The sequence below is a fragment of the Thamnophis sirtalis genome, unplaced genomic scaffold (genome assembly GCF_051295495.1).
Source record: "Thamnophis sirtalis isolate CommonGarterSnake01/CBP01778 unplaced genomic scaffold, rThaSir2_p1.2 scaffold_1, whole genome shotgun sequence".
Lineage (NCBI taxonomy): Eukaryota > Metazoa > Chordata > Lepidosauria > Squamata > Natricidae > Thamnophis > Thamnophis sirtalis.
In genome coordinates, this window is record NW_028261381.1 from 51,687,134 (window position 1) to 51,705,839 (window position 18,706).

Genomic DNA, 18,706 nt, shown 5'->3' on the forward strand with positions numbered 1-18,706 from the left:
TACATTCAGTTGCCTGGCCAATATTGCATGTAAACTGGTCAGATATTTGAGCCAGAAACCATGTAATTGGTCCTTTCCAGGTGATGTCCAATTCTTTACCTTTTTTACTCGATTTTTGACCATCTCAGTTGTTATTTCTAATACTTGCATTTGTTTGTTGCCAATGCTTTTCTCAAAGTCATGTATCCACTTTGCTTCCTTATTGTAGTCCTTTGCATTTTCCCACAATTCTTTCCAGAATTCAACTGTGGCCTGCTTTTCTGGTTTTTCACTTTTGGTGTCACCATTCACATTAAGACTTTAATAAAAACACCGTTGGTCTGATCAAAATTGTTGATTTTGTTTATATTGGATGATTCGTGCCTCATATCTTTCAATTTTTCTAGCTGTTGCTGTTATCTGCTGTTTTACAATCTCTACAGCTTCATTGATGTTTCTTGTATCCAATTTATATCTTCTGATTAGCCGATCTATGATTTTGTTGTTTCTAAGCCATTGCTCATGCATGTTCTTTAAGTTACTAGCATCTGCCCTTAATTTTTTGACCTTTTGTTCTAATCGGATTTTCCACTTTGGCTTTGATGCTTTTTCTGTTGTGTGACTAGGTACTTTGATTTTAATGCCTAGTTCATTAGTGACTATTACAGCTGCGCTGTACTTAACTGGTTCGTTTCCAAGATGGATCCCGATTCAATTGTTGAAAACACTGCATTAACCATTTTCATGATAGAGGCCAACATTTTCTTAGGCACAGTTTTTAGTGATGGTAAACGTTGCCTTTCCTCATTAAGCAGAAAATGCTCCATGATCTTATCCTTCAATTCTTTTTGTTTTTTAGTTAGTTCATCAGTTGGTTCAGTGATAACTGGTTCTAGTGGTGGTGGTGTTATTTCCTCCCCGAGAGCTTCTTCTGGGAGTTCTACTATAATGTCTTTAGTTGTGTCTTGAATATCAGTTATTTCCGCTTGTGATATTGTTTTTTTGGTTTTTTTCAATTTGCCTGAATTTCCTCAAGTTCAACTTCACTAAACACTTTATTCTATATAATAAATCGTCTTTGATCTGCTAGTTGTTGTTCACTAACATTTGAATTTGGATATTGTTGTTTCCATAATTCATACATTCGCTTTAAATAACCTCTTTTTTCTGGCTCTGAGTTGTAGTAACAGGCCATTATGGCACGGTTTTCATCTGCACTATATTTTTGTTGTTTTGTTGGCTGGTCCACTTGTAGCCCACTTGTCGACGGATGTCCAGGCACCCCAACATCCGCCGTGGCCCTTGTTAACCCACGCAACGACTGATGCGGTATAAAGTTTTTATTCGTTTCTTTCACCATATTGTATGGGTTGGCAGGTTTTTTTTTATGGGGCCAGGTTGCCAACCTGACCCCAACCCTCCTCCTTTCTCATCCGTGCTTGGGACCGGCAATGGCGGAGTTGTTGTTGTTGTTGTTGTTGTTGTTGTTATTATTATTATTATTATTATTATTATTATTATTATAATTATTATTTAATGGATTTATAGGCCGCCCAATCCCGGAGGACTCCGGGCGGCTTACAAACAAAAGAAAGTAATTAGTAAAAACATAAAATAAAACAATTTAAAAACATCATCATTCACCCAATCTAGTCGGGACTGGACCTCAGTAACGAGGTCAACAGCCTCAAGCCTGCCGGAATAGCCAGGTTTTAACGGCTTTTCGGAAGGCCATGAGAGTGGGTAGGGTCCGGATCTCTGGGGGTAGTTCATTCCATAGGGTCGGAGCGGCCACAGAGAAGGCCCTCCTCTGGGGAGCTGCCAGCTGACACTGCTTGGCTGATGGCACCTGAAGGAAGCCCACCCTGTGTGATCTCACCGGCCGTAGGGAGGTATGTGGCAGTAGGCAGTCTCGCAGATATCCTGGTCCTAAGCCTTGTAGGGCTTTAAAGGTAATGACCAGCACCTTGAATTGCGATCGGAGACCAATAGGAAGCCAATGCAGCTCGCGGAGGATAGGTGTAACGTGGGTGTATCTTGGTACACCCAATATCGCTCGCGCGGCTGCGTTCTGAACTAATTGTAGTCTCCGAACGCTTTTCAGGGGCAGCCCCATGTAGAGCGCATTACAGTAGTCTAGTCTTGAGGTGACGAGGGCGTGAGTGACCGTTTGAAGTGCCTCCCAATCCAAATAGGGCCGCAACTGATGCACCAGGCGAGCCTGGGCAAAGGGCCCCCTGGTCACAGCCGACAGATGGTGTGCCAATGTCAGCTGTGGAGCCAGGAGGACCCCCAGTTGCAGACCCTCTCTGAGGGGTGTAAATTCTCACCTCTCAGGATTAAGGGTGGACTATCTGGACTGTCCTTCGGGGGCAACATCCACAGCCACTCAGTCTTGTCAGGATTGAGTGCAAGTTTGTTCACTCCCATCCAGATCCTGACAGCTTCCAGGCATCGGCACATCACGTCCACCACTACATTGAGCTGGCATGGGGCGGAAAGATACAATTGCGTATCGTCCGCATATTTATGGTATTTAACCCCGTGCTGACGAATGATCTCACCCAGTGGCTTCATGTAGATGTTGAATAGGAGCGGGGGCAGGACCGAACCCTGGGGCACACCATATTTAAGGGGCCTAGGGGTCAACCTTTGCCCCCCAACCAACACCGACTGCGACCTGTCGGAGAGGTAAGAGGAGAACCACCGTAAAACGGTGCCTCCCACTCCCACCTCTTCCAACGGTCGCAGAAGGATACAATGGTTGATGGTATCGAAGGCCGCTGAGAGGTCAAGAAGCACCAGGATAGAGGAATGTCCTCCATCCCTGGCCCGCCAGAGATCATCGGTCAGTGCGACCAAAGCGGTTTTGGTGCTGTACCCAGGCCTGAAACCAGACTGAAAGGAATCTAGATAATCTGCTTCATCCAAGGTCCATCGGAGTTGAAGGGCCACCACCTTCTCGACAACCTTCCCAAAAAAGGAAGGTTGGAGACAGGATGCTAGTTTTTAAGAATAGCTGGGTCCAGAGAAGGCTTCTTAAGAGGGGTCTTACCACCACTTCCTTCAAAGGTTGTGGGAAAGATCCCTCCTGTAAAGAAGTGTTCGTAACCATCTGGAGCCAGCCTCGTGTTACCTCCCTGCTGGTTGAGACCAGCCAGGAGGGGCACGGGTCCAGTAAACAGGTGGAGGCACTCATTGCTCCCATGGCCTTGCCCACTTCCTCAGGGGTGACAAGCTCAAACTCATCCCAGGAAGTCTGATCAAGACTCTCCCTCGGCATCTCCACTGGTACTGCCCAAGTGGAGTCCAGGTCTGCCCGAATCTGAGTGATTTTGTCCGACAGAAACTGAGTGAACTCCTCAGTCCTTCCCTGTAAGGGTTCCCCCGCATCCTCACCCTTCAAGAGGGAGCGGGTTACCCTAAACAGGGTGGCTGGGCGAGATTCTACGGATGCAATAAGAGTGGAAAAATGCGCACATTTTGCTGCCCGTATTGCCACTAAATAAGTCCTAATAAAGGCTCTTAATAGTGTTCGGTCAGATTCGGAGTTACTAGCCCTCCAGCGTCACTCTAGGCGTCTCTTTTGGCACTTCATCTCCCGGAGTTCCTCAGTAAACCAAGGTGCCCTCCTGGATCCACTGCCGCGGAGAGGCCACAAAGTAGCAATCCGGTCCAGCGCCTCATTCACCGCAGCATTCCAAGCAGCAACCAAGGACTCTGTCGGATTGTGGGCAAGTTCTTCCTTTTGCAATTAAAATAAACAAACAAATAAAAAGAAACAACTTAATGGCTTCTAATTGGAACTGCCCATTTCTAAACATCAGATATTGTTTTATTTTGTAGCACAGTGACATCTCTGCTAATCTAGAAGTGGATGCTGGATTTTAGAATAATGATGTCAAGACTAACAATGGAAAGAAAATATGGATTAAGCAAGGTTTGTGCACTTTTTTATTCAGACAATGGCTCCCTAGATCAATTTTGGCTTTTGAGATAGATAACTAAATTTCAAGATCAGAACTTCCAAAAATCCAAAAAAAAAACCCCAAACTGCTGGGTGTATTTTACAAGAAGAGAGGGAGAAAATAAAATTATCTTCTCTTTCTCTTTCCCCTCCTCCAATCCCTGTTTGATCATATGTTATTTCCTCCCAGTTATTGTCCTCTCAATAATGTTAAACACAAATGAATTATGCAGAGAATCTCTAAATCTTTGGTATGCCCAGGAAATACTTCTGTGAAGCCTTTTAATTGTCATTGGTCAAGGTCTCAAGGAAGGACTTCTGCTGATAACATTCTGATCCTGGAGAAAAACTGACTCTGGACCAGCAGTCTCCAATCTTGGCAACTTTAACACTTGTGAACTTCAACTCCCAGAATTTCCCAGCTAGCATGACCTTAAAGTTGTGAACATTGGATACCCTTGCTCTAGATCAGGGGTGTCAAACTCAACTCATCACGGCAGTGTCACATGATGTATTGGGGCTTTCTTGTTTCTCTTTCTTTAGGACTGGCATGTAAAGTGTATCATTTTGATGGGATAGGAGTTTTTGAAGTGGCCTTCTAAATTCTTACTTTGTCTGTTCAGTGGCAAAATCGGAGCTGGGGGTGGTTCATAGCTGTTTTCAAAACATAAAAACCAAGTTCAACCTATGAAAACTGCATCTATATAATTTATCTATAACAAAGATATGAAGCTGGTTTATTGAATATCTTCTCCAGAAGGCCTGAAATTCTTCCAGAACTTTGGTGGGATTCAAATAATTTAACAACCAGTTAAATTTAACAACCAGTTCTCTGTCCTAATGTTTTTTCCCCACAATCAGTTCACCAAACTGCTCAGAAAGTTAACAACCAGTTCTCCTGAAGTGGTGTAAACTGGCTGAATCCCACTACTGATCCAAGGGGTACAGGGTATAGATATAGAAGCTGGTATGATTGCATTGACATGCTGTACAGATGTCTGACAGATTGTTGCCCTGAATTGTTCAGTGCATATTGCTACCTCTACTCAGAGCTGTTTCAAGCCATTGCTGGCAATCATTACAATTTTGTATTTCCTGCCCTTGAAATGTGTGGCCCTTGAAATATTATACTGCAGCGCTTAATAATTCTCACCATGCTGGCTGTGCTGCTAAGATCTGCAGATAGCAAGTTATAGATTCCTCTTTGACCATTTGTATATGTAAACATAGAAGGCCATTCTAGATGGGCCATTCAACTAAGATACTGAATCCAATCCTCTATAAGAATCAAGTTAACCGTTCCCAGCAGATGATGGCCTAGCCTGCACTTGAGCAACACAAGGATATTCTTTCCTTACTGTGCCAACTTGTTGGGTGTTATGCCAAAGAATATAGCCATGATAAATAAAACTACCACCTAATTATATTTTGTGTCTCTTAAAATGCACTGATGAAGCCCAACTTCTGACTGAGAGGAGCTAATCATTTCTGTTAAACCGAGGCGTCATATCTAAAATCCCTTCCCCAATATTCAAAGCCAGTCCACACCTCACTGCTGCCATTCCTTCTGATGGCTTTTTCTGCATGTCCTCAATCTAAAACCAAAGAGAGAGAAAATCAATATACAATTTCTGCCTAGATGAAAACTTCCTTAACTACCAAAGAATCCGTAATGAAAAACATGAGTCCAGAATATGAACCTAGTAAATGGAGAGAAAAGTTTTCAAGAAGCTTTACATCAAATTGTAAGTGGCTTGAGGTCCATTAGAAAGACCCGTAAGAGAGATCAAAGGCTGTCAGGCTCTTTAGTGCATGTAGTAAGTGAGATACTTTTCCCATGTGCCCCAAATCCTCTACTTTGTACCTGCAATAGGAACTTGTTCTGCCAATATGTATTACTCTGTTCTGAATTAGTCCTATTTATACTGATAAAAGCGGATAAAAGTTGGGCTGAGTTTCCATAACCCTCTAAGCTGTAACACAAGGTAATCCTCTGACATGATTCAGTGCCAGGTCATCCTTGTTTAACAACCACATGTCAGTGACTATTCAAACTTACAACAGGGCTGAACGAATGACACTTAGTGTAGCAGCATCCTGTGGTCACATGTTCACCATTTGCGACCTTCTCTGCTATCTTCCTACAAGCAGTGTCAATGGGGAAGGCAGCAGGGGGTCACAAATGGTGACCACATGACATCCTCACTTAATGACTAATGGTGTTTCACTTAAAACTGCAGTCAGAAATTCCAGAATTTCCATTGCAAAGCAATGTATCGTATGATGTCATGTTTTATGGCCGCGTTGCTTACTGATGGACATCACGGTCTCAATTGTCATTGTTGTCATGATTTTGGCTCTGTTTTGCTGCTTATATATTAAAAGCAAAAGGTTTTCTTAAATCATCTGATCTATTCTGTCAACATAAAGTTTGTGTGTCAACAGTGTTAATTAAACTGGGATGTGAACAGAAGTATTTAATTTGCTGAAATGACGATTGGCTTTAATACAAGGAATATGGCTGTTTGTGAAAGAGATGATTTATTTATAAAACTAGAACTATCCTTTGCATTGATGTTTTGTTACTCTCAGTTGACAAAGATAAGTCTAGTTATTCTGATAATGATCTTTTTGGAAATTTCTAGTAAGAATATTAATAAACAAACATATCACTAATATTGCCTATATTGGTTATATTGCTTCACCAATTTAAAGATTTTTTTGCAATTCTGAGAAGTTCTTTTGGAGAAAACATTATTAGTATTATTTTTCTAGGCTTTCCCCTCCAACTGGCTTTATTTCAATTTCCCAATGTCATATCTCACAGTTAAATTATGTCCAGTAGCTCAGAAATGAAAGAAGATACAATTAATTAATTAATTAATCAATCAATCAATAAGAATAGAGCTGGAAGGGACCTTGGAGTATTCTAGTCTAACCCCTTGCTCAAGCAGGAGATACTATACTATTTCAGACAAGTAACTGTCCAGCCTCTTCTTAAAAACTTCCAGTGATGGAGCACCTACAAATTCTGGAGGCAAAGCTGTTCCACTGGTTAATTGTCCTCACTGTTTGGAAGTTTTAAGACTATTTTAAATGCAAAAAGATTACTCATAATTTATCTTCACCTACCAAATGAACATTGGTTATGTCTTAGTGATAGTATTATACTACTTTTGTAAAAGATGTACTTAAACGTCTGATCATAAGATACTGCTAGCTTCCTCTAAAATATCTCATGTAACCCTCCATCTTTGTTTAGGAATATTGTGGATTTTATGACACTGAATATGCTTTTAATCTTTGTTTACTTCAAAAACTTGTACTTTATAGCCTCCCATCTAATAAATGTGACTTGGGATGGCATACAACAAACAACCAAAAACAAATACAAACAATTATTAAAAATAATTAGAAATAAAAAAACCAAGATTGTAAGAAAATGGACAGCATGCTAAACACAACACAACTATTTTTCAGGCTCCCTGTTCCCATAGGATCCTCAAGGTTGCTGAGAAAAACATTTATAAAAGTTTTCTAGAAGGCTAGAAGACTAGTGACTATTTGAGGTGACTAGTGACTAATTCTAGAAGACTAGAATCATGTAGTAGATAAACCAAACTTAAGCTAGTATAGTTGCGAAACTGAATTAGCATAGCTAAGTATTACTCACCAAGATTGGGTGGGTTTTGCTATGAATAATTAGGTAATATTAATACAGAGTAGATTTGCCTGTATTCTCAAATATCTGACTTTGGCCCCATTTGATTTCCAACTTACTATATTGATTGTTAGGTTTCCTCCACTCTTGTAGATAATTAAGCTGTTCACTGACTTTTCATTGATCGAATGATTAAATGTGGAGGATAATCCTTGGTGCTGTATCTTAAAATGAAGAAGTTGTTGATCGCTATTGAGAATTAATCTGGAGTATTCAGCAGGGTCCTGAGCAAAAGAAAAAGGTTTTAATCTATATCTGCAGTGCAGTTTTTTTTTCATTTAGTAATGAAGAATAAATTTCAAACACACTTTTGCATTTTTCTATTAAAAATAAGTTTTGAATTTCACTAGATCAGTGCGGCACCCATGTACATTTAAAGACTTGATGATATGAGGAATCCTGAGATAGTGGCCTGTATTTGTAGTTTCCATGAAATAAATATTTCTCAGTAGATCACAGCATATTTAATCATCATCATCATCATCAAAAATAAAGAAGTTAAATTGCTCTGTGACTTTATAATTAGAACAGACAGGCACCTGCCAGATAGAATCCCAGACGTAACAATTATCAATAAGAAAGACAAAAAAGTCTGGATAGTGGATGTTTCAGTGCCTGGAGACAACAGAATAGAAGCGAAAGAACTGGAGACAATAATGAAATACAAAGACCTACAAATAGAAATAGAACGACTGTGGCAAAGGCAACCAAGGATAGTACCAATAGTAATAGGTACCTTGGGTACAATCCCAAAGCAACTGGAGCACCACTTGAACATCATTGGCATTGACAAATTCACCATCAGTCAATTGCAGAAGGCAGCTTTACTTGGAACAGCTTCCATCCTGCGATGATAGTTGTAACATCATCAACCATCCAGATCTGCCTATCCCAGGTAGATGGTAGGAGAGGTCCTCGCTTTTCTCCCTGCTGTAATTCTGATTAAACTCTCTATTTCCCTCTGGGCAGAAAGAAAACAGTATCTGGGCTACAGAGGTCATGGACAGATGAGGTGAAAACCTTTCCTTCCTCAGTAATGCTGGTAAATATAATGACGAGTGGAGGGATTGGTCCCTGAGTTAGGGAAGACTGCTTGTGTATGCTGGACAGTTCACTGCTGTTTATCAGGATTCTTGTCAGGTAGGTGGGGGGAGGAATGGGGCATTAGGCATATCAGTAATGAGAGTAAGCTGGTAGGGATGTCCACTTCAGCTTTAAAGTGTTCACTCACACAGAGGACTGACTGTCTCTAAAACTGCATTTTATAGAAAAGAAGGTAAATCCTGAAAAAGAGAAACTTGTAAGGCAACAATTTGTCAGCAATGCCAAATGATTCCTCAGGGGGGGAAAGGAGAGCTCAATTGACAAGGAACCTCAGCTTCAGACTCAACTGCTAATGTGGAAGTGGAGTCAGTTTCTAGGCAATTCTACTCTGCTTGTTCTCCTACCTAAATGAATAGTCACCCAGATATTATAATTAAAGGAGAAGGACAAAAATCACATATATGAAGCTATTTATGCAAGAAGTCTATCTAGAACAGGATTTCCCAAACTCTTCAGTTCACTTATCCCTTCAGGAAGTTTCACATTGTTCATTGACCCACAAACATATATTTATTAAAATAATTTAATAAATAATACTTCAATACTTTAAGAGCCGAGGTGGTGCAGTGGTTAAATGCAGCACTGCAGGCTACTTCAGCTGACTGCAGTTCTGCAGTTCGGCTGTTCAAATCTCACCGGCTCAGGGTTGACTCAGCCTTCCATCCTTCCGAGGTGGGTAAAATGAGGACCCGGATTGTTGTTGGGGGCAATATGCTGACTCTGTAAACCGCTTAGAGAGGGCTGAAAGCCCTATGAAGCGGTATATAAGTCTAACTGCTATTGTTATTGCTAATAATACTACAAACAACAACATCAATAGTAACAATAATATTGACAGTTGAGCCATTTACTGGGTCTTTGTGACTCCTGGGCATTTAAAGACTCCTTTAGATAGTCCCAATGATTCTTGCATGTCAATACTGGTCATTTTAGGGAACCTTGATCTACAGCATCAAACACTAACCTGCGATAATCACAATAAAACCAGAATTGAGAATGATTGCATGGCATTGTCTTTTGAAATAAACAAAAATATTTGTACTAGATGCTGCTGGGATAAAGAGAAAATAAACATATAATACTCCAGATCACCTGAAAAGGTTTAATTGGCTGCTGGAACAAGTCATATCCCTCAATGGTCAGTTCAACATCGCTGTCTGCTAAATTCAGGACCTGAATGTAGCTTTCTTTGGGAACTGGGATAGGCATAGCATTTTCCTAATTAAGAGAAAAGAGTGTGTCAACAGCAAAACAAAATGCATGATCATGTGAGGAGAAATTATTAGTGATTAAGATTTCACTGGGTTGGTTAGAGTCCACAGAGATGCTAGTTCTTTACCCTTCAACCTCATTTCCAAATAAAGAACCCTCTGTCTTTTTAGCACATTGATGAGCAATTAATAACATAGTGCAAAGCAGAAAAATAGCCAATGATACATAAATGTAGAACATTTGCATCTCTGACCCTGTGCAGTGGTGGGATTCAGTCAGTTCGCACCACTTCGGAAAAACCAGTTGTTAACTTTCTGAACAGTTTGCTGAACTGGTTGTTGGAAAAAATAATTAGGGTAAGAACCAATTGTTAAATTATTTGAATCCCACCACTGTGCCCATGGACACTACTTTACCCGTACCTCTATCTTGAGTTCCACAATAGCTGCAGCTGCAAATGCCAGACTGGCCAGGATCATGCCAGTTGCCATCTTTTTAATGGGCCTGAAAGTAAATAAATACAACTTAATTAGAATAATGTACAGCTGCCCTCCAAGTCTGAGATCACAGCACTTAAGCCACATGCATTTGATTCAGCTGAATCCAGCAATCCTTGATATGAATGTTTCTATAATATATATGAACATATTCAAGGTCTATTCAAATGGATTTGCTATTTTGTTAAAGAATGCTCTCTGCTTGCAAGATTCCCATTAAACTCTCCTCTTAGCTCCTTGAGGAGGGAACTGAGTTGGCATTTAGTTAATGTGTGAAGTGGAGGAAAGCAAAACTGATGATCTATGTCCAGCTTGCAAAGTGAGAAGTGAGACAGAAAAAAATGTGTGGGATTATTGAGCTGAAAGGACATTAGAAATAAAGTGCACATCTTCAAATAGTTCTGTCATGATGAAAAGAGTCAAATGAGGGAATTTGCAGGTGAATATCTCAGAACTGGTAAAGGGCATATTAAAAGGATGTTTTAATTAATGAAAACTTCCTGCCCTTGAAGAAAAATATCCTGGCCTGTTGTGCAGACAATTAAAATAATGCTTGCATTCAGAGTTGGAAAAGAATAACTGGGGTTCATATAAAACCATGATTTCCTTAATCTTGTTATTTGTTGACTAAGCTACAATTGGATAGGTTCCAGTGGTGGGTTTCAATTTTTTTTAGAACCTCTTCTGTAGGTGTGGCCTGCTTTGTGGGAGTGGCTTGCCAGCCATGTGACCAGGTGGGAGTGGCTTGCCAGTCATGTGACTAGGTGGGCATGGCCAACTTGTAAAATGTGGTGAAACTCACTTAACAATGCTCTTGCTTAGCAACCAAAATGTTGGCTCAGAAACTCTGGCATTTGAAGCACGCCAGTTTTAAAGCTGTCAAGTCACAAGACCCTCGCACCCTAACCCTTTAGAAAAAAAAAACAGTGGTGTTCAAACTTGATGCCACGACTCCTTCACTTAATAACCAAGAAAGAAACCACTCAACTCCATTTTGTGGAATTAAGAGTACTTTTACTGATTATAAGTAATTAGAAGCTACGCAAAGCTGGATCTGAGCAAAAGGTGCAAAAGCATATCAATACATGATTCATTCCCCTCCCCCTGGTACCCCAATCCATAGTCCAATCATATATCTCCCCGGCTGTCAGGTGGGAGACATCTTCAAAAATCATCATCAGGTTGGTATGCTGGACAGTTGGCCATGGCGGGAAACTCCCCCTCTTCACATGAGCAAACGAATGGTGAGAACAACTCCCAATTAACAGTCCTCCTGCACAGATTATTTCCCTCACCCAATTACCATGCCCTCCCTCCCTGTTTCAATAGCAGCCGAAAAGCAAGCAGCAAAACAGAGGCTGACATCCGGCCCTCCTCCAGAAAAAAAAGGATGATCACTACTGCAGAAACGAAAGAACACATACAAACAGATGAACAACATAACATAGAAGAAAAAAGGGACAGGGAAAGAAAAGAGAAATCAATCGAGGTCAAGGCTTGTCTGGGTAGGCAGAGTAGAATTTACGGAGAAGTCGAGGAGCCCGCACATGGGACTTATCGACCCATTCAGCATGAGAGGGCGGGAAATGCTTCCAGGCCACAAGATATTGAACACGGTTTCTAAGTTTCCTAGAGCCCAAAATTTCTTTAATCTCAAGATGCTGTTCACCCGCAATCAGGAGCGGGACAGGTGGAGCTGCCAAAGGACCACGCAACGGAGAATTGTGTTCAGGCTTCAGAAGATTGACATGAAATACTGGGTAAACACGGTTGAGATATTTAGGCAATTCCAGATGTACAGACACCGGGTTGATGAGCTTGGTAATCGAGAACGGCCCAACATACTTTGGGCCCAATTTCTTAGACTTTTGAGAGGTCCGGAGAAATTTGGTGGATAAATATACACGATCACCAACTTTATACTCCCTTGCCTTTGCCCTCTTTTTATTCGCTTGTTTTTTATGTGCTTGATGTGCCGCATCCAAAGCACGGTAAGCCAAAGGCCACATTTCCCGGAGCTGGTCACTCCACTCGGAAAGGGACAGTACTTGCGGTTTCTCTTGAGGTATTTTAGGGATAGACACAAAATCATGTCCGTGCACCACTTTGAAGGGCGTAAACTCCGTGCTGCTGTGCACCGAGTTGTTATACGCCACCTCAGCATGAGGTAACAATTCCACCCAATTATCCTGTTGGTAATTGATGAAACATTGGAGATACTGTTCCAGTACCGAATTAGTCCTCTCACAGGCCCCATTAGTTTGAGGGTGGTGGACAGAGCTTAAGCCCTGGGCGGAGCCTATCAACTTCAAAAACTCTTTCCAAAACAAGGAGGTAAATTGGACCCCCCCTATCCGAGATGATGCGATCCGGCACCCCATGTAGACCATAGACATGTGTAATGAACAACTTAGCTAGGGATTTAGTGGAAGGGATTTTGGAACAAGAAACAAAATGAACCTGCTTGGAGAACAAATCGGTAACCACCCAAATCACCGTATTTCCTTGACTTTCTGGTAATTCAACAATGAAATCCATAGAGATCTCCTTCCATGGTGCCTCAGGACGGGCCACTGCTTGGAGCAATCCTTGAGGCTTTCCTGGTGGTTGTTTTGCCGCAGCACAAGTGGGGCAACTAGCTACATAAGATTCAATGTCTCTCTTTAATGAGGGCCACCAAAATTGTCTTTTGATGAGATGTAGGGTTTTTACAAAACCAAAATGTCCAGCCATGCGTGAGTCGTGAGCACGTTGAAGGACTATGGCTCTAAAAGTTGCGGGAACATAGAATTTAGCTCCAATCCAAGCCAGGCCATCCTTCAAGGTGCATTCATCTGTATGTTGGTGAAACCATTCATCAACCTCAAGGGCTTCCTTGAGTCTTGTGTGACTTCCAAATTGGAAGTGGTTTGGCTTCTGGTAACAACTGGAGCGGCGAGGCTTCTCATTGGCATGACAGGTTGGACAACACTAAGCTTTGAACTGTTATATTGAGGAAGTCTGGACAAAGCATAAGCCATAATTTTTTCCCCTCCTGGGATATATTTCAAAGTGAAATTGAATCTATTGAAGTGTTGTGCCCATCTCATTTGTTTGGGGGAAAGTTTTCGGGGTTTTTTTTAATGCCTCTAAGTTTTTGTGATCAGTCCACACCTCAAAAGGGTGTTTTGCCCCCTCCAAAAAATGTCGCCATGTCATCAGGGCCCATCTGACAGCAAAAGCCTCCTTTTCCCAAATAGCCCATCGTCTCTCAGTCTCCGTTAGTTTTCGAGAGGTATAAGCGCAGGGTTGCAACTTCCCATGTGCATTCATCTGAAGTAGCACTGCCCACCACTGCAACATCACTAGCATCTGCCTGGACCACAGAAGGTGAATCCATGTCCGGGTGTTTCAGAACTGGTTCAGCTGCAAAAAGGCGTTTTAATTTCTCGAACGCAGCTTGGCATTCCATAGTTCAGTTCAAGGGTTTACCCGGTCTGGGTTTTGCCTCCCCCTTTGATTTTAGGAGGTTTGTAATAGGCAGGGCAATCTTGGCAAAAGAAGGAATAAATTGACGATAGAAATTAGCAAAACCTAAGAAACTTTGCAATTGTTTGCATGTGGGGGGGGCTGCCCATTCGGTGACTGCCTAGACCTTTGCTGGGTCCATTTCTATTCCTTCGTGGGAGATGCTATATCCTGATGAAATTCGCATTTAGATAATTTAGCATACAGTTCCCCTGCACGAAGCTTTTTGAGTACTGTGCGAACCAGCTTCACATGTTCTTCACGTGTTTCCGTGTAAATAAGGATATCATCCAAATAGACCATCACGCCTTTGTAAAGGTGATCATGTAAAACCTCATTAATTAATTGCATGAAAACAGCTGGCGCCCCCTGCAGTCCAAATGGCATAACTCGAAATTGAAAACAACCAAGAGGGCAATTAAACGCAGTTTTCCACTCATCCCCCTCTCTAATTCTGACCCGGTAGTAGGCCTCTCATAGATCTAACTTTGTGAAAATCCTCCCTTTACCCAGCTGGGCCAGTATGTCCTTTATTAATGGTAAAGGGTAGAGATTTTGGACACATACCCCGTTCAGGTTTTTAAAATTCACACACAAATGAAAGGAACCATCTTTCTTTTCTCTGAATAAGACTGGAGCAGCCACTCGGGGTCTAGCTGGTTCAATGAAACCCCTTTCAAAATTTTTGTCAATGAATTTTCTCATTTCGTCCATTTCCCTAGGGGTCATTGAGTAAATCAGAGGCTTAGGGAGTTTTACTCCAGGGAGAATGTCAATGCTGCAATCGGTGGGTCTATGTGGGGGTAACTTATCTAAAGATTTTTCACTGAAAACATCTTTCAGGTCCCAGTATTCTTTTGGGATTTTCTCCTCCCCTTCAATTTTTTCTTGTCCTCTGGCTGCTAGATTGGGGTCTGACTTATTTGGTTCTGGAACCCCTTCTTTCTTTTCAGGGGCATAGCAGACTGGATGCGTAACCAACCCTTCCTCCAATTTATGTGTGGGTTCCATCTACGTAGCCAGGGCAATCCCAATATAAGGGGTCAGTCCATTCCTGGAGCTGCAATAAAACTTATTGTTTCTTGGTGGGTTCCCATCCACATTTCAATAGGCTCAGTAACAAAGTGAGCAGGGCTCCCTCCTGCAATAGAGCTATCCAGTTGGCAAAAAGTGATTGGGATTTTCAAAGTTTTTAGCTTCAATCCCAATCTCTCTACTATTTCCAGGCTCATAATGAATTGTGTACAACCGGAATCTAAAAGAGCTAGAATTTTCTCTCGTGCGCCAGAAGAGGGCACTCTAAGCTCAACTGGAATAGTCATGGGTCCCGAATGGGAACTTACCCAGTGTTCATCATCTGAGTCACTTCCTTCCGAAGAGCTGGGGGTTTCCTCCCCTCCTTCCACAGGGTTGAAACGCTGAGAAGTTTCCTCCCCTTTCAAGGCAAGTTCTTTTCTCTTGCCTGGAGGTTTTTCCAGCCTCTTCTCTCTCTGAGTGGGGGAAGGCTTTTGGGTCATCTTGACTCGGCAATTAACGGCACGATGCCCCTCCTTCCCACAGCAGAAACACACGAAGGGTTTTGGCTTGCTTGCTGATCCCCCTTTCCCTCCTTTTGGGACTCCTGGGGGGGGGGTTGGCAGGGGGGATTTTCCGCCCTCACATTCCCCTTGGTAATTCAGCCTGGCCAGGTCAATTTCTACATCAGTGGCCGCTTCATACCAGGGCTGCAATTTACAGGGAGGTTTCCTATTCACACAATGCTGGTAAATCTCTTTGTTTAACCCATCAGCGAAATGGTCTAACAGTGCTTCTTCAGACCATCCCCTCATAAAAGCTGACAGCTCCCGAAATTCTTGTACATAATCAGCTACTGGCCGTTTCCCCTGGGTAAGAGTCTTCGCTCTGTGAGGGGATCATCAAAGTGTTTCCTCAAAGCGGCCATAAACCCATTAAAGTCTCTCAAAAGTGGGGAATCAGCGTTGTGCAACCCCACCATCCAATCTGCTGCCTTTTTTTCCAAAGCCATCATAATAACCTTTACCTTGACTTCATCAGAACCCAGTTCATTGCCATACATTTGCATGTAGTTCCATGCTTGAACAAGGAAAAGTCCTAGCTCTTTTGGGTCTCCTCCATATATTACACTTGAAGGAGGAACCTTAGGCATTCGGCTTTTGCGCCCCCCCCCCCTCTTGGAATGTTTCTAGCTGCAGTGATCGGGGTTGGCGCTGAATCATCTTGTTCAACTCCCCCTTCGGCCCCTCCAGTCTCTCTCGGGTCAGGCAAGATATATCTTTTCTCTGTCTCTGTCTCAATTTCTCTCTCCATTTCTCTCTCACGAACCCAGTGTCACTTCCATGCCCCTTCGAAAAGTTTCATGGCTTGGGACATCATAAGATTTTCCTCCTCGGGATCTCACCAGTCAGCCGCTGGTTTTCTGGGTCTCCTCATAGTAATCCTAGTCAAAGGTTCTTCAGAATCCTCTTTCCATCCCACTCCCCAAGTCCACCTGGGTCGAACAGATCATTCTTCCAACTGCAGGTCAGCCTCCGTCTCCGAAGGGCATGCAGCTGCTCCCATATCTTCCTTTTGATCACTACCTTGGTGGGACATCCTTCAGGTTTTGGGTGCACCCCCTTCGGAAGGTGTCAGCTCCGGGATGGGTGCGAGGTGAGATCCAGCTTAATGTCATGACTCCTTCACTTAATAACCAAGAAAGAAACCACTCAACTCCATTTTGTGGAATTAAGAGTACTTTTACTGATTATAAGTAATTAGAAGCTATGCAAAGCTGGATCTGAGCAAAAGGTGCGAAAGCATGAGATGAGATATCAATACATGATTCATTCCCCTCCCCCTGGTACCCCAATCCATAGTCCAATCATATATCTCCCTGGCTGTCAGGTGGGAGACATCTTCAAAAATCATCATCAGGTTGGTATGCCAGACAGTTGGCCATGGCGGGAAACTCCCCCTCTTCACATGCGCAAACAAATAGTGAGAACAACTCCCAATTAACAGTCCTCCTGTACAGATTATTTCCCTCACCCAATTACTATGCCCTCCCTCCCTGTTTCAATGGCAGCCGAAAAGCAAGCAGCAAAACAGAGGCTGACACTTGACAACTTTAAGACTTGTGGACTTCAACTCCCAGAATTCCTCCTCTCGCTCTTCATCTTGATGATGTGTGGATGAGCGGGTGGAGGGAGCTGGAACCGGTTCTAAATGGCACTGTAAATTTGTGGAACCTCTTCTATAGAAGGTTAGAATTGGCAGGAACCCACCCCTGATAGGTTCACATAGCATACAGAAGCCACTCACCATTGTTTACAAAGCATAATATTATACTTTTGTAAAGTAAGCAAATCATCTTCTCTTGGCAGATTGTGTGAATCTGGTGATCTAAAACCTGCAAAATAGCCTGCTTGGTTTTGTTTTGTTTTTAATTGTGGAGAAGCTGTACATAAACCTTGCAGAAGTTAAAAGTATATTCTCGTTCTGCTTCTTATACATTCCGGTTTGATAACTAATAAGTTTAGAATATTCACAATGTACAAGTATGCGTGAATTTGCTCTCTATGTTTTAAGAAAGGAGGCACTACTCTACCCTCCCCAGTCTGGAAGCCTCATTGGATTGGACAAGATCTCTTCAACAGTAACCAATTGGGGCCATATTTTTGTTGGGGATGATAGAACCTGTAATCCAATATGTTCAGAGGGCATCGGCTGAACCAGTGGTGGGATTCAAAAAATTTTACTACCGGTTCTGTGGGCATGACTTGGTGGTTGTGACTTAGTGGGCGTGACAGGAGAAGGATACTGTAAAATCTACAGTCCCACCCCACTCCAGGGAAGGATACCATAAAATCTCCATTCCCACCCCACTCCAGGGGAAGGATACTGCAAAATCCACATTCCCTCCCGATCAACTGGGACTTGGGAAGCAGAGAATAGATGGGGGTGGGGCCAGTCAGAGGTGGTATTTACCAATTCTCCGAACTACTCAAAATTTATCCTACCAGTTCTCCAGAACTGGTCAGAACTTCCTGAATACCCCCTCTGGGCTGAACCAAATAAGTTTTTTTCCCCTTAGGTACTTACGTGAAATTAAGTCTGCACAGGTTTACCAAGGGATATAATCCAAAATCAAAGACAGGAATGAAGACAAGGATCAAGAGAGGATTTAAGAACTGGAATATCAAAAATTGCAGGAGGTTATTAGTTTGCCATTACAATCCTAAAGTAATTTAGTAGGGAATAAAACTCACTGGCAACAGATATTAGGGAACCTTGACACATGTAAAAAAAAGGGAGGGGGGTCGAATTGCAATGACAACTTGCAAATTGTGTTACCATCCCTGCTGACCGTGGTGCTTATGGGACTCAGGGAGAATTTATTCTGAGGAAACAATTTACACATATAGATGCACAGTAGCAATGTGCAGCCATCCATATTTGAAAGGGGACAGATGATTCCAAATGCATGCAGCCACTCAGAGCAGCTAGGAGCACCTACACTGATTTCAAATAACCTGTTCCTCCTCAAATCCAGTTTGCTGAGACAGACAGACAGACAGACAGACAGACAGACAGACAGACAGACAGACAGACAGACAGACAGATGTAGATAATTTACTATCAAAGCACTTTCAATTATTGGCAATTTTCTCAATGAGGACCTGTCCCCAAGTAAGTCTTGGTGCCTTAATCACTACATCA

At 42.3% G+C, this 18,706-nt stretch overlaps 1 protein-coding gene across 4 annotated transcripts in view; it reads right to left on the bottom strand.

Annotated features, from left to right (window-relative positions):
* Nucleotides 1-18,706, bottom strand: part of SLC15A2 (solute carrier family 15 member 2) — a 114,961-nt gene that overhangs the window by 23,891 nt on the left and 72,364 nt on the right. For all 4 annotated transcript variants that reach the window (XM_087711838.1, XM_087711842.1, XM_087711835.1 and 1 more), the window contains 5 exons: nucleotides 18,089-18,177; nucleotides 10,406-10,487; nucleotides 9,864-9,989; nucleotides 7,727-7,891; nucleotides 5,495-5,541 (listed from right to left, as the gene is read on the bottom strand). In XM_087711838.1, coding sequence (XP_087567964.1) covers nucleotides 5,495-5,541; nucleotides 7,727-7,891; nucleotides 9,864-9,989; nucleotides 10,406-10,487; nucleotides 18,089-18,177 — 509 coding nt within the window. The remainder of the gene's footprint in view (nucleotides 1-5,494; nucleotides 5,542-7,726; nucleotides 7,892-9,863; nucleotides 9,990-10,405; nucleotides 10,488-18,088; nucleotides 18,178-18,706) is intronic.